Source organism: Canis aureus, chromosome 13, assembly GCF_053574225.1.
Source record: "Canis aureus isolate CA01 chromosome 13, VMU_Caureus_v.1.0, whole genome shotgun sequence".
Lineage (NCBI taxonomy): Eukaryota > Metazoa > Chordata > Mammalia > Carnivora > Canidae > Canis > Canis aureus.
This window is the reverse complement of record NC_135623.1, coordinates 39,814,860-39,827,860: the sequence shown is the minus strand read 5'-3', so window position 1 is coordinate 39,827,860 and position 13,001 is coordinate 39,814,860. Positions and strand designations below refer to the sequence as shown.

General features: G+C 34.1%; 1 protein-coding gene across 4 annotated transcripts in view; it reads left to right on the top strand.

Moving 5' to 3' along the window:
- The window catches only part of EEA1 (early endosome antigen 1), a 108,316-nt gene that overhangs the window by 64,710 nt on the left and 30,605 nt on the right, over positions 1-13,001 (top strand). For all 4 annotated transcript variants that reach the window (XM_077845795.1, XM_077845796.1, XM_077845798.1 and 1 more), the window contains 5 exons: positions 3,707-3,910; positions 6,368-6,568; positions 7,620-7,733; positions 10,136-10,291; positions 12,007-12,146. In XM_077845795.1, coding sequence (XP_077701921.1) covers positions 3,707-3,910; positions 6,368-6,568; positions 7,620-7,733; positions 10,136-10,291; positions 12,007-12,146 — 815 coding nt within the window. The remainder of the gene's footprint in view (positions 1-3,706; positions 3,911-6,367; positions 6,569-7,619; positions 7,734-10,135; positions 10,292-12,006; positions 12,147-13,001) is intronic.

Sequence of the window (13,001 nt, the reverse complement as noted above, 5' to 3'; positions counted from 1 at the left end):
TGTATGTATTAGCTGTGAGAAACATCAGTATATACGGAGTAAATGGAATTATTAGAATAGATATGATCATCCGGGGAGGGAGTGTAATGAGGAGAACAGATAACTGGTAACACAGAACTTCTGGGAAATACTAGCACCTAATGGCATGGATGAATGGAGGAAGAACAGCCCAAAGGAGGAGAATGATCAAAGTAATTAAGGAGAACCTGCAGAGTGGAAGTCAAAAGAGTGAGGAGAGTCAAAGGTTGGGAGTAATCAGCAGCTTCAAATGTGGAAGTGTAGTGGGGATTGCCAAGTATGATAAGTGAAAAATGTCCATTAAACTGTAATTGTATGTTGTAAGTATATATTCTTATATGTTAATAAGTCATTGACCTTGTTAAACATAATTTAACAAGCTGCTTTTTGATGAGTAAATGAGAGATGGGGGAGTTGGAAAAGTGAATTTGAATTTCTTTTGAAATTTAAATATGAATTGTATAAAAACTGGGCAGAAATGAGTGGAGTTTGGTCTGGGAAGCGTTTTTGAAAAAAAGATACTCGGGGGATTCCTGGGTGGCTCAGTGGTTTCGCGCCTGCCTTTGGCCCAGGGCGCGATCCTGGAGTCCCGGGATCGAGTTCCGAGTCAGCCTCCCGGCATGGAGCCTGCTTCTCCCTCTGCCTGTGTCTCTGCCTCTCTCTCTCTCTCTCTCTCTCTCTATGTCTATCATAAATAAATAAAAATAAATCTTTAAAAAAAAAAAGAAAAAAGAAAAAAAGATACTCGAACATGTTTATAGTCTAGGACAAAGGGACTGGTAGAGAGGGAATGGTTGAGCATATTGAAGGAAAGGTGACTGAAGTAATAATAAGGTATTGAAAAACTATGAAGTAAAAAAAAAAACTGTGAGGTAATAGGAACAATGGGTGGTGGTAAAATTTATCTTCTTTTGAAGGATATTCTTTGAAGTTTGAGAAAACAAATATAGATCTATCTATCTACCTATTTTTATAGATAAGGGGATTGAAAATCAAGGCACATCACCCCTAAAACTTCACCCACCTCTCCCTTTCTTTTGGATAAAGATGGCGATGGTAATGGTTTAATGAAAGGCAGGCAGAGATTAAGAATCTGGAGAGAATTTTGAGGCTTTTAAGTAGTTACTGAGGCAAATATTTGAGAATGAGAACCTTAGTCAAGTGAGAGGATTGACAAGTATAATGGAGGTTGGACTCTAGAACGCTGTAGTGGCAGCAATCTTTGAAGATTTATGATTTTGCTCTAACAGTACTTGGAAATGTAGGTATGGAGTCAGCAGATTATAATATTATAGATTATAATATTGATCTAGGATTGGGCCTTTTTTTGGGTGGCTGTGTTGGGAATTTGGAGGTGAAAGCAATTGGAGAATGTTGAATAGCTAAGAGAATAGTTAAGGTTAGTCCATATCCATTATATTAGGTTCAGAAAGAGAAATGAGATGTAAGCTTTATACACTAGAAGAAAATTGAGATCAATGTCTCTTTGACATTGAAGAACAGAAATGAGGTCATGAAGTTGGAACATGGTCAGGAAGTTGTGGCCATAGAGTAGGAGAGTTGAAATTTTTCATCTGGTACAATTTCAAGTGATTACAAGATCCTACGCGTGAGTGATTGAATAGGATGAGTAAAGGTCCAGGAATTAAGATGATATGAATATTTGAGGCTGTGCTCTTAATTCTCTATGTATTTTGTGTTTCCCAGGAAATTGGCAGAAATTGGGATTGAGAGAAAAACTAAATCAGGTCTCAAGTCTTCAGTGAATGAGGTAGGGGTTTATAGATGATAGCAACACAGAATAGAGGTTAGAATAAATGAGTGACATATTCCTCAAAGCAGCATGAAGTTTTTACATGATGGGGAGAGTTTTGGGGTGAAAAACCAGGAAGGAATCAATCTCTGTTGCTTGCCTAGCAGAATGGTCCTTATGTATCTGATAGTGTTAAGGAGGTATCATCAGCTGTAAAGAGTGAACCAAATTTCACATCTGACTTGGAAATAGAGTGACTGTTTTGGAAAAAAGCTTAGGCCTGGAGCTGTGGTTCCAGATGATGAGTGGGATGTGGAAAAAGGGGTCATTAGTGGCAGGAGTTAGAGAATAAGAACAGAAAGGTTAGGGTGCCTTTCATCATTTTGTGATTGAAACTTAGGGAGATGAGAAACATGTTTGAAAGTGGTCTCAGATGGTGCAATACTGGTGCAAATTATTGAAAGTACCTGGTGGTTGCTGACTCTGTTTGAGCAAGATAGTGTGGTGTACTATAAGGTTTGCAGAGGGGCTTGTTAGGGCCTGATTCTAGGGAAAGGTTCTCTCTGGCTGTCTTAGAATGATTGGATCAAGCCAAAGGCTGTGGGTTAGATAGCTCCAGAATATTAATGGGCATTGTCTGGGTGCGGACTAATGCACCCTGCTCTGTGTAACATTTAGGCCCTTGGTAGACTAAAAGAAGTGGTCCTTTGATATATCAATAGAAGAGCCCTATTGGAATATTGAAGTGAGCCTTCCTGAGTGTGTGTATTAGAGTGCAGTTCTTTATTTCTCACTTCATTCAACAAATATCTTAGAGCATATGTATCTTGGATACATCAATGAATAAAGCAGACAAATATCCTCACCTTGTGGAGCATACATTTTAGTGAGGGGGTGGAGGGAGACAAATAAAAATGAAAAATAAGTAAATTATTTAGTGTTTTAAAAGATGAGTGCTATGGATATGGAAAAAACATTCAGGAGAAGGAGTATTGGGAAAGGCTGGAATTTTATTTTATTTTTTTAAAGATTTATTTATTTTAGAGAAAGAGTGAACAGGTGCATGCATGAGTTAGGGGGAAGGGCAGAGGGTGAAGGAGAGAAGCAGACTTCCTGCTGAGCACAGCAATGTGGAGCTCAATCTCAAGACCCTGAGATCATGACCTGAGCCAAAATCAGGAGTCAGATGCTTAACTGCTGAGCCACCCAGGCACCCCGAAAGGCTGCAATTTTAAATGTAATGGTTAGGGTAGGCCTGATTAAGTGACATTTGAACAAACATTTGAAGGAGAGGGGATGAGCCATGTGACTTTGTGGGAAAGGTATTCTTTCTAGATAGCAGAAACAGTGCAAAAAAAGGCCCTGAGGTGGGAGTGTGCCTGGTATGCTAAGGAATGAGGAGAGTCTCATAGGTCTGAAATGGGTTAAACAAGAATAATAGTGGGCAGTAGGGGGATCCCTGGGTGGCGCAGCGGTTTGGCGCCTGCCTTTGGCCCGGGGCACGATCCTGGAGACCCGGGATCGAATCCCACGTCGGGCTCCCGGTGCATGGAGCCTGCTTCTCCCTCTGCCTGTGTCTCTGCCTCTCTCTCTCTCTCTCTCTGTAACTATCATAAATAAATAATAAAAAAAATTTAAAAAAAAAAAAAAAAGAATAGTGGGCAGTAGGACCGAATGTTAGAGTAAGAATGTGGCTAATTGAAGGGTTTTTTGTTGTTTTTTTGTTTTTAGTTAAATTCTAGTTTATTATCAATAATACAGATTTATATTTTTAAATACATAGTTCTAATTATTTAAGTTTACCATGTTAAAATGTAATGAGCAACTAAAAAATGTAAGACTAAGAGTTTGAGTTGTAAAATGTATTATCATTTTGTTGAGGAATAATTTTTTAAGTTCTTTATCCTTAAGGTAGTAGTTTTCACTTCTTTACAGAATGATTTAGAACAAGTACTACGTCAAATTGGTGATAAAGACCAAAAGATCCAGAACCTTGAAGCCTTACTACAGAAGAGTAAAGAAAATATTTCCTTACTAGAAAAAGAAAGAGAAGATCTTTATGCAAAAATTCAGGCTGGTGAAGGAGAGACTGCTGTTCTTAACCAGTTACAAGAAAAAAACCACAACTTACAGGAACAAGTAAGCATGACAAATGATTCTGTTTCTAAAATTGGGTTTGTAAATCTTACTAAGTGCTTTATTTAAATGACTCTTCATTCTGGTAATTTTTAGTACTTTTTAAGTATTATTTTTTTTGACAAATAACATCTCATTTACCTTAGAGGTAGTTGCTATTGTAGTAAAAGTAAGTTAGCATAATCTGACAAAGTTTCAGTTCATGTCCCAGCATGTAACTTTTTACCTGTGTGACCACAAGCAAATCATTTCACCTTGTCATCAGCTCATTAGAAAATTAGAGATGTTATTAACAGTGCATTCTTGCCTCATGGCATTTTGTGATGTTTTGAAAAAAGAATGAATAACAACGTATATTTATAAACTGAAAGTACTAATTGTTAGTTGTCACTATGTATTGGTTAATATGCAGGCTTACTAGTTACTTATATTTTGGTCATTATATGTCTGTGAAATACATAGCTAATAATAATTTTGGTAAGTTGCTTATATGTAGTTTAAGAGAAATTTACAAAATTTTACTTAATATATTTTCAAACTGAAAGAATTTATAGTTACTTTTTTGGAAGAATTGTCCAATAAGAGAGTTATAAGTATCTAAATGAGACCATTGTAAAACAAAACATCAATAGGTAATGGCACTTTTCTAATTCTTTTTAAGAGAATAAATAAAAACAAACCTATCTACTTGAGCTTCCTGCCTTGTTGGAGTAACAAATACCTATTTGGTCCTATCACCATAAATGACTAGAAAAGTAGGGAAAAAATGTGTAAAACCACCGCTTCCAGATACTGTACAATAAGCAGTGTGGGGCTTTGATTCAGGAGAAGCAAGGGAAGTGAACCTTTTGACCATTCTAGTTTCTGACTTGGAGACATTTTCCAGACTGTGGTGCAGGTTGGGGGGTTCCAGGGAGCACAGCAGTCCCACTGCAGTCAGGGGTGAGAGACGAGTTCACAAAGGGTGGGGCACCTCACCTGTGCAGGACAGACTATCAGAGAGGGGTGGGGCCAGGGGAGAGAGCAGCCCCAGCAGTCTACTGAGGTATTCACTTGGGTCCTTAGCTGGCTGCAGCACTTTGCATTGGCACGGTGGGATTCCGTGAGGCTGGGCCGTGAGCAGTTACTAGGAAGCTGCAAACTGAGACGTGGTCAGGACTGGGAGATGCTCAGGTTCCAGCAAGGGAATAAAGACGTAGTTGAACACTTGGGGGACATTTAGTAAAACCCCAGAAATGTCACACCATAGGAAACTAAACTGCCCTAGGGTAAAAGCTAGTGTACACCTGGCCTAATAAAGCATAAGAACAAGCCTCAAAAGGATCCAGCTGAACCTCATGTATATTAACTGCCTGCTAGAACAAAATTAAGTATTTTTGAAAGACGACAACAAAATCAAGACTTGTTCCATAAATATCAAAAAATTGCTGACGTTCAAAGAAGAAGAAAACATATATGGCTCTTAAAATATGCTTATAAGGGAAAAATTATAATAATGGAAATAGAAGTAGAGATGATAAAAAAAGAATTAAATAGAAACGTATAATTGAAACTTCATTGGATGGGCTTAATAAATTAACCAAATAGAAAGCAGTAGAGAACATTAAGACAAACCATTGAAACTGTCCAAGATGAAGCACAGAGAGAAAAAAAGGCTGGACTAAAAAACAAAACAAAACAAAACAAAAAACCCAAAAATCCAAAACAAAAAAACTATGCTTTAGTGACCTGTGGGACAGGATCATGTAATCTAGCATACATATAATTGATGTAACAGAAGGATGGGGAGGAGAAAAAGATTTATTGAAATGATGGCTGAAAAAAATTTCAGTTCGATTAAAAATAATGAACCCACAGAGTCAAGAAACTCAATGAACTCTAAGCAAGGTACACCAAAGAAACATCACATAAATTGGATTTCATCTAAATTAAAATTGCTTGCATTTCAAAAGTTATGATAAAAGTAAAAGCCAAGCACAGACTAAGAGAAAATATTTGCAAAACATAACTGACAATTCAGAAATATTCAGAATATATAAGGAACTCATTATTTAGATCAGTGATTGGGGCTAGAGATGAGTAGAGGGTACTGACTGCAAAGGGGCATAAGTAAACCTTTTGGGGTAATCGAAATGTTTTCCATCTGTGGCAATGGTTAAATGAGTGTATATATTTATTAAATCTCAAGCTGTGCGACTAAATTTGGTGAATTTTATTTCATGTGAATTATAGCTCTGTAGAGGTGGTTTTAAAAATAATAAAAATCTCTGAATTTGTTATAATTTTGAGTGTTTGCTTATTTTTGGAAAGATGTGAATAAATTTAAAAAAATATGAGATAACTTATCATAAAGCACTTTAATATTCTCATGGTCCTTAAATTTTTTTGTTTTGTTTTGTTTTTTTAGTTCTTATTAAATCATTTGTGACCTTCATAATTAGAGTCTTGCTTATACGATAGGTAACTCAACTAACAGAGAAGCTGAAGAATCAGTCAGAAAGCCATAAACAAGCCCAGGAGAATTTGCATGACCAAGTACAAGAGCAGAAGGCACATCTTCGAGCTGCACAAGACCGTGTTCTTTCTTTAGAAACTAGTGTCAATGAATTGAATAGTCAATTAAATGAGAGCAAGGAGAAGGTCTCCCAGCTTGACATACAGGTAATGTTGAATTATGCAATTTAATGTGAGTTTGTCTGAATAAAACTTCTATTTAAGCCATCAAATATAAATTCTGTTTCTCTCTCCTTGTGTCTTTCTTTGTCCCTCATCTTCACCTCCCTCTCCCTCTTTCTACTTTACTTACTAGTGGAAAGACATTGGGAATAGGAATTAAATAAAGGTTGTGTTTAGACAGTTTGTTGAGCTTTTGTGTTTGCCTTTTTTGCTCTTTATGTTTTCTGGCAATCTAATCTGAAACCACCCGATCTTTTTTCTTTTCTTTCTTTCCTTTTTTTTTTTTTTTTTTTCATGAAATCCTTGTTTTTTGTTTTTGTTTTTTTTTAATTCAAGTCATTTTCTATTATACCATTATATTTCTGTGTTAAAAACTTTTCGACTTTGATTTTTAGATTTTATTTTAAAGGTTTAATTAAAAAATCCCTTTTTATGTACTATTATATGTTTTTAATATACATTCTTTCAGAGGCCAATATAGGTCTTGTTCAATGAATCAGTGATGATGGGATGGGAATTAAAGTATTTATTTTTCTATTCTTATTGTTGGTTTCTCATTCTATACTATAGTAGAGAAGGTTATAGAAACATTTCTAAGCCTTGATTTTATATTAGGAAAATAATTCAGTTGGAAATAAGAAATATAAAATAATATAATAAGGGATACTTAATAACTTGGAAGAAGAGGATATATATTTGTAGATGAGTTGTATGTTAACCCAATATTTGGAGTCCAATTAGAGAGAGGGAGATGTGTTTTGGTGTCATGTAGGGGCATATATATCATCTTATATATCATGATAAACTTCATCATTTATGCAAACATTATTAGGAGTCTCTTTTCTCCTACTCATTCCTGTTTGAGGGATTATCACATACTTATTTTTCAATGTCTAAATCCTTACTTTTTTTTTTTTTTTTTTTTTGCCAAAGGACCTAGTTTTTAAAATAATTTAGTGACAGAAGCAATGTATATTCAAGCAAGGGGAAATCAAGAACTAAATAGGAATTAAATGACTGGTCAATTTTGTTACAGATTAAAGCCAAAACTGAATTACTGCTATCAGCAGAAGCAGCAAAAACTGCTCAGAGAGCAGATCTTCAGAATCATTTGGACACAGCCCAAAATGCATTACAAGATAAACAGCAGGTAGGTAAACCTGATGCAGTTTCATCCGATAATGTAATGTTTTGTTAGATGAATTAATTGCATACATGTATAAAAGTGATTCTCAGTTTTATTAATGTCCTGATCAACTTGCTTTTTCCCTTTAATTTCTCCCTGATTTCAGAATCAGTTGAGTGTTGGATGCAGGAGTCAGACAGATGAAGATAAAAATTCATTTTTGTTTTTGATAAAGCTTAACTGGTGTGCACCTGTGGTTGGGCTTCTTAATATTATATTACTCTTTAGTATAGGCCATGGTGTGGAGCTGAAGTATCTACTCCTAATTGTTGAATTGTTGCATTCCATCAAGTGCCAATGATTGGGAAAGAGGGCCAGACTTTCACACCTGTTTTTAGTAGGTAATCTGGGCCATGACTTGGATATACTTACCACTTGGAAGCAGGAAAAGAGTACCACCATGTATTCCATTGCAGTAAGAGTTACTCTTTTACCTTGGGGGTAAGAATAAGGAGGGTTATAGGGAGTGCAGAAGTTACTTTTCTCAATACTGCTGATAAAATAAAAGCTTACTACTTTAGGGCCAAGATAAAAATACTGAAAGATATTTTTCATGTTTTACCAGACAGAAAGTTTTAAAATTTATACTTATTTTACAGGTAACACTGGTTGTTGGTCTAATTTTTTTTTAAAGCAGTATAGTAATATATTAAGTGAACAAACTAAAAACTTTGTTTTCTATATTTTACCCTAAGCTTTAATCCCATTTTGCTCCTTGGATGGAATGTTTACTCTTAAATTTTGTATGTATCATACCAGAGTTTTATAAGCATTGAATAAATACATGTGTATACGTTTATATATAAACACATACACACAACACACACACACACACTGCTATTTTTATGTACATAGAATTACTGTGTATGTATGTTCTATAACTTTACTCAAATTTTTGCTAAATATGTCTATTTTCTGAGCACGAGGTCAGTGCTAGAAACTGTAATAGAAAGAGTATTTATAAGAATAATCACATAAAAGTCTAACATTTTTCTGCCCAAAATATCACTAACAAAGTTTGAAAGCACATAGCAGAAGAATAAAACATTTTCTAAAATGTGTCTGATGAAGGGCTTAATATCCTTTTATTTAAAACACTTAGATAAGAATTAAGGAAACCTACAGAAAAAGTAAATGATCAAATATATGTTAGCAAATGTTCAAGTTCATTAAGAATCAATTGTAAATTAGTATAGTAACAGAAGATGCCCTTATTGAGGTAAGATGTCTGTGTTTAACACTAGAAGGTTTGGAGAGGGTGTAAAAGAATAAGCCATCTTCATACATTGCTGGTGGTTGGCTATGTTAGTTCAACCTTTTAATGATGGTAAGGAAAGCTGTTTGGCAATATTTTTCAAGAACTTTAGGATTTTTCATTCTTTAGCTCTTTTTAGTTCTTTATCCTAAGGGAATAATCCTAGCTTTTAGGGGATGCCTGGGTGGCTCAGTGGTTGAGCATCTGCCTTTGGCTCAGGGCGTTATTCTGGGATCCTGGGATCGAGTCCTGCACTGGGATCTCCACGGGGAACCTGCTTCTCCCTCTGCCTGTGTCTCTGCCTCTCTCTCTGTGTCTTTCATGAATAAATAAGTAAGATCTTAAAAAAAAAAAATCATAGCTTTTAGGATGCTCTTCACATTTCTGTTAATAAAATGAAGAAAGTTTATAGCAATCTAGGAATCTAATGCAGGACATTTGGCTAAAAAATGATCTGGATCAAATAAAATAGAAATTTATGCAGTCAAATATCATATTTTAGAAAATGATGTCACAATTTCATGATACATTTTTATGTTAAAGGTTAAAATAAAGCAGTATGTAAAGCAAGATTCTCTTCCTGTTTCAAAAGTATAAGACAAAGAAACAGAAAAGACTAAAAGGAAAATTATCAAAACATTAATAGTGACTATTTATGGGTGGTATTTACTACTGGTAATTTGTATTTTGTTCTTTCAGTGCCTCTAGATATTACAAATTAACAAGTTTCATATATGTAGTCACTGTTTTTAAATGTTATTTTTTAAAATGGCATCTTGAACACTGAAAACAATTATAAAAGCGTTACTTTATTATCAGCCTATTTAATATTGTTATATCTTTTGGCTCCTAGAATAATTCTTTCTAGAAAAGGTTAATTGACTGGTTATGCATATAAACTTGGTAGCTCTTACTGTGTGCAGTTTCAGTTCAGGTCCTTTATACTGGTAAATACAACCTTTGATTCATTATTAGACTTATTTCTAGTCTTACTCCAATAGTTTCTTAAATAAAATTAGAATTTTCAATTTTACTTTGATGAAACATTTGGGCATACAATAAAGTAAACCTTCCTATTACTAAAGTTTTCTTCAATTGTGCTTGTCTATAGGAGTTATCTAAGATCACTACTCAGTTGGATCAGGTCACTACAAAGTTGCAGGATAAGCAAGAACATTGCAGTCAGCTGGAAAGTCATCTTAAAGAATATAAAGAGAAACACCTCTCTTTAGAACAAAAAACTGAAGAATTAGAAGGTCAAATTAAGGTTTGTATAAAAGATATCAAATTTACCTATATTTTCTGCTGCTGTAGTAATGGAAACTGATAACTAGAAGGAATTGAAGATTTAAAATTTGTAAACACGAGTGAAGTTGTGATATAAGACTTAAAATTATATGTAATATTCAAGTTTTATTTTTGAATTCCATCTTTAGTTCTAACTTGGTAGAGTTAGAACTACTAAATGGGTAGCTTTACAAATGGCAGCTTTAACATGTATACTAGTTCCTTTGTAATGTGTAACTAACTATTGCAAAGAAACAACCAACCAGGGATCTACTCTAATTATATAAACTTATCATTTTGTTGTTATGAAGCCTCTTCTGTTCCATCATTCCCATCTCTTTAGCTCCTATTCCAATATATATTTCACATATGACAGACTTCTTCCTTTTTTAAACTTAAAATTTATACCTTTTGAATTTTGTTTTTAGTTTAATGATAAGTTTATGCTGTGGTAAACTACTTCTTATTTTAACACGATTCCAAGTGAAAGTGTTGATTTACTAAAGAGATTAAATGACTAGACCTTTCAGAAGAGGATTTGACCTCAGTCCTTTTTCCTTTAAATGGGATCTACTATTAATTAACTATATCTCAAATGACTATGTATATGTAAGTTATATCTTCACAATCAGATGAAACACTTCTGTAGAACTACGTATATACATACACACACATACACTGATACAACATGGGAGAAGATTTATGTTTACAATTCTGTTTAGGGATTTCTTTTTCTTTTCATTATGGTCAGTGATAATAGTAATGACAAATGACTTTTTGTAATGGTTGAAAAGAACAGAGACCATTTACTGAAAAGCATCTAATGAGAATTCTCTTCGGGTATCTTCTACAAGTAGTTATTTAGAACCAAGAATGTCTCATGTGATTAACATTTGGTAATTATTTTAGGAAGTATTCTATGTGTTTTATATAGCTGTTTTAAAATTTTACAGTTTATATCAAATATCCAGTATAAGTGTTGAGTAAGTGCCACAGATACAGAGGTTGGTTTATACAATATTTAGGGTGCAAAACTATTACAACTGTATAAGAAAATGCCTTGCTCATCAATATTTAAACTTTATACTTAACAGCTTGATTTTGTAAATTTGTAAAAATACAGCTATATGTATGTGTATGAGACAGAAACTATACTATGAAGAACAGCCATCTCTAAACCAAGAACTTAAAGGTGCAAAACCAAGAATTTAACTGACTTTATATTTAGGGCCAATAGGTGTTAACGGGAGGGATAACATGACAACTACATTTTAGTTTTGGATATTTATAATTACATTGGTGTTGTTCACTGAATATAAAGGATAATATGTTTTAAGTGGGCCCATGTGTAAACCTGTTACCTAGTTTTTTCATACTTGAATTAATAACTTTTATTCAAATAATAGATATAATTATTTTAAGTTTATTCTCTTTAGAGTTAACGTTTAAAAGTAGAAACTTAGTGACTGCCTGTCATGTATAAAGCCTGCTGGTAGGTCCTCTGAAAGATTCCAAAATAAATAGTTCCTTTACTCAGTAATAGCTGGGAAGGAAAAATGTGTTTTTATTATATCATAAATATTGTATGGTTATTATTGTCAACACCAATGTAAATATAAACAAAAATGTTATATTTAATAACAGATGGATAATTATTGGCATTAAAATGGTTACTGTATTATATTTCTTCCATAGAAACTAGAAGCTGATACTCTTGAAGTTAAAGGAAGCAAGGAACAAGCTTTGCAGGAACTACAACTACAAAGACAGCTGAATACAGATTTAGAGCTTAGAGTCACAGAATTGAGTAAACAGCTTGAAATGGAGAAAGAAATGTAAGCTAATCTACTTTAAGGGAGAGGATTATAAACTAAGTATTAAAATCTTACGGTTTCAGTTTTGCTTTTGCAGTGCTTAAAGATTTATTAAATGTTTCTTATGTTGATTCTGTAAACTCTGATGTTAATATGAATGAGTGAAAAATAAAGCTGTCATAATATGGTTAAATTTACTATCACTAGAAAGGATTGAAAGTTTGGGTCATCTGGTCTCTTTTCAACAGTAATGTGGTACTCATTCCTCTGGGTTAAAACAATTGTTCCGAGTTATTCACTGATTTGAATAAGTTAATGTGAAAGTAACAAATAGAGGAGTATTTATATATATCACCCAAGAACAATCAGGCTTCCTCTTTGAGGGACTATACCAAATATGGAATGTATACCTTTTTTAATTTTTTTTTATTTTTTATTTTTTATTTTATTTTTTTAAAATATTTTTAATTTTTTTAAAATTTTTATTTATTTATGATAGTTACAGAGAGAGAGAGAGGCAGAGACACAGGCAGAGGGAGAAGCAGGCTTCATGCACCGGGAGCCTGATGTGGGATTCGATCCCGGGTCTCCAGGATCGCGCCCTGGGCCAAAGGCAGGCGCCAAACCGCTGCGCCACCCAGGGATCCCACCTTTTTTTAAAATAAGAAATACTCTATTTAGCTTTGTGATGCATCTTGATAGATTGTATTTATGAGCACAAGGAAAACACCAGAATCAGTTTATCTTTTTAAAAATTATTATTATTATTATTTTTAAGGATATTATTTATTTATTCATGAGAGACACAGAGATAAGCAGAAACATAGGCAGAGGGAGAAGCAGGCTCCCCACAGGAAGCCTGAAGTGGACTCAAGC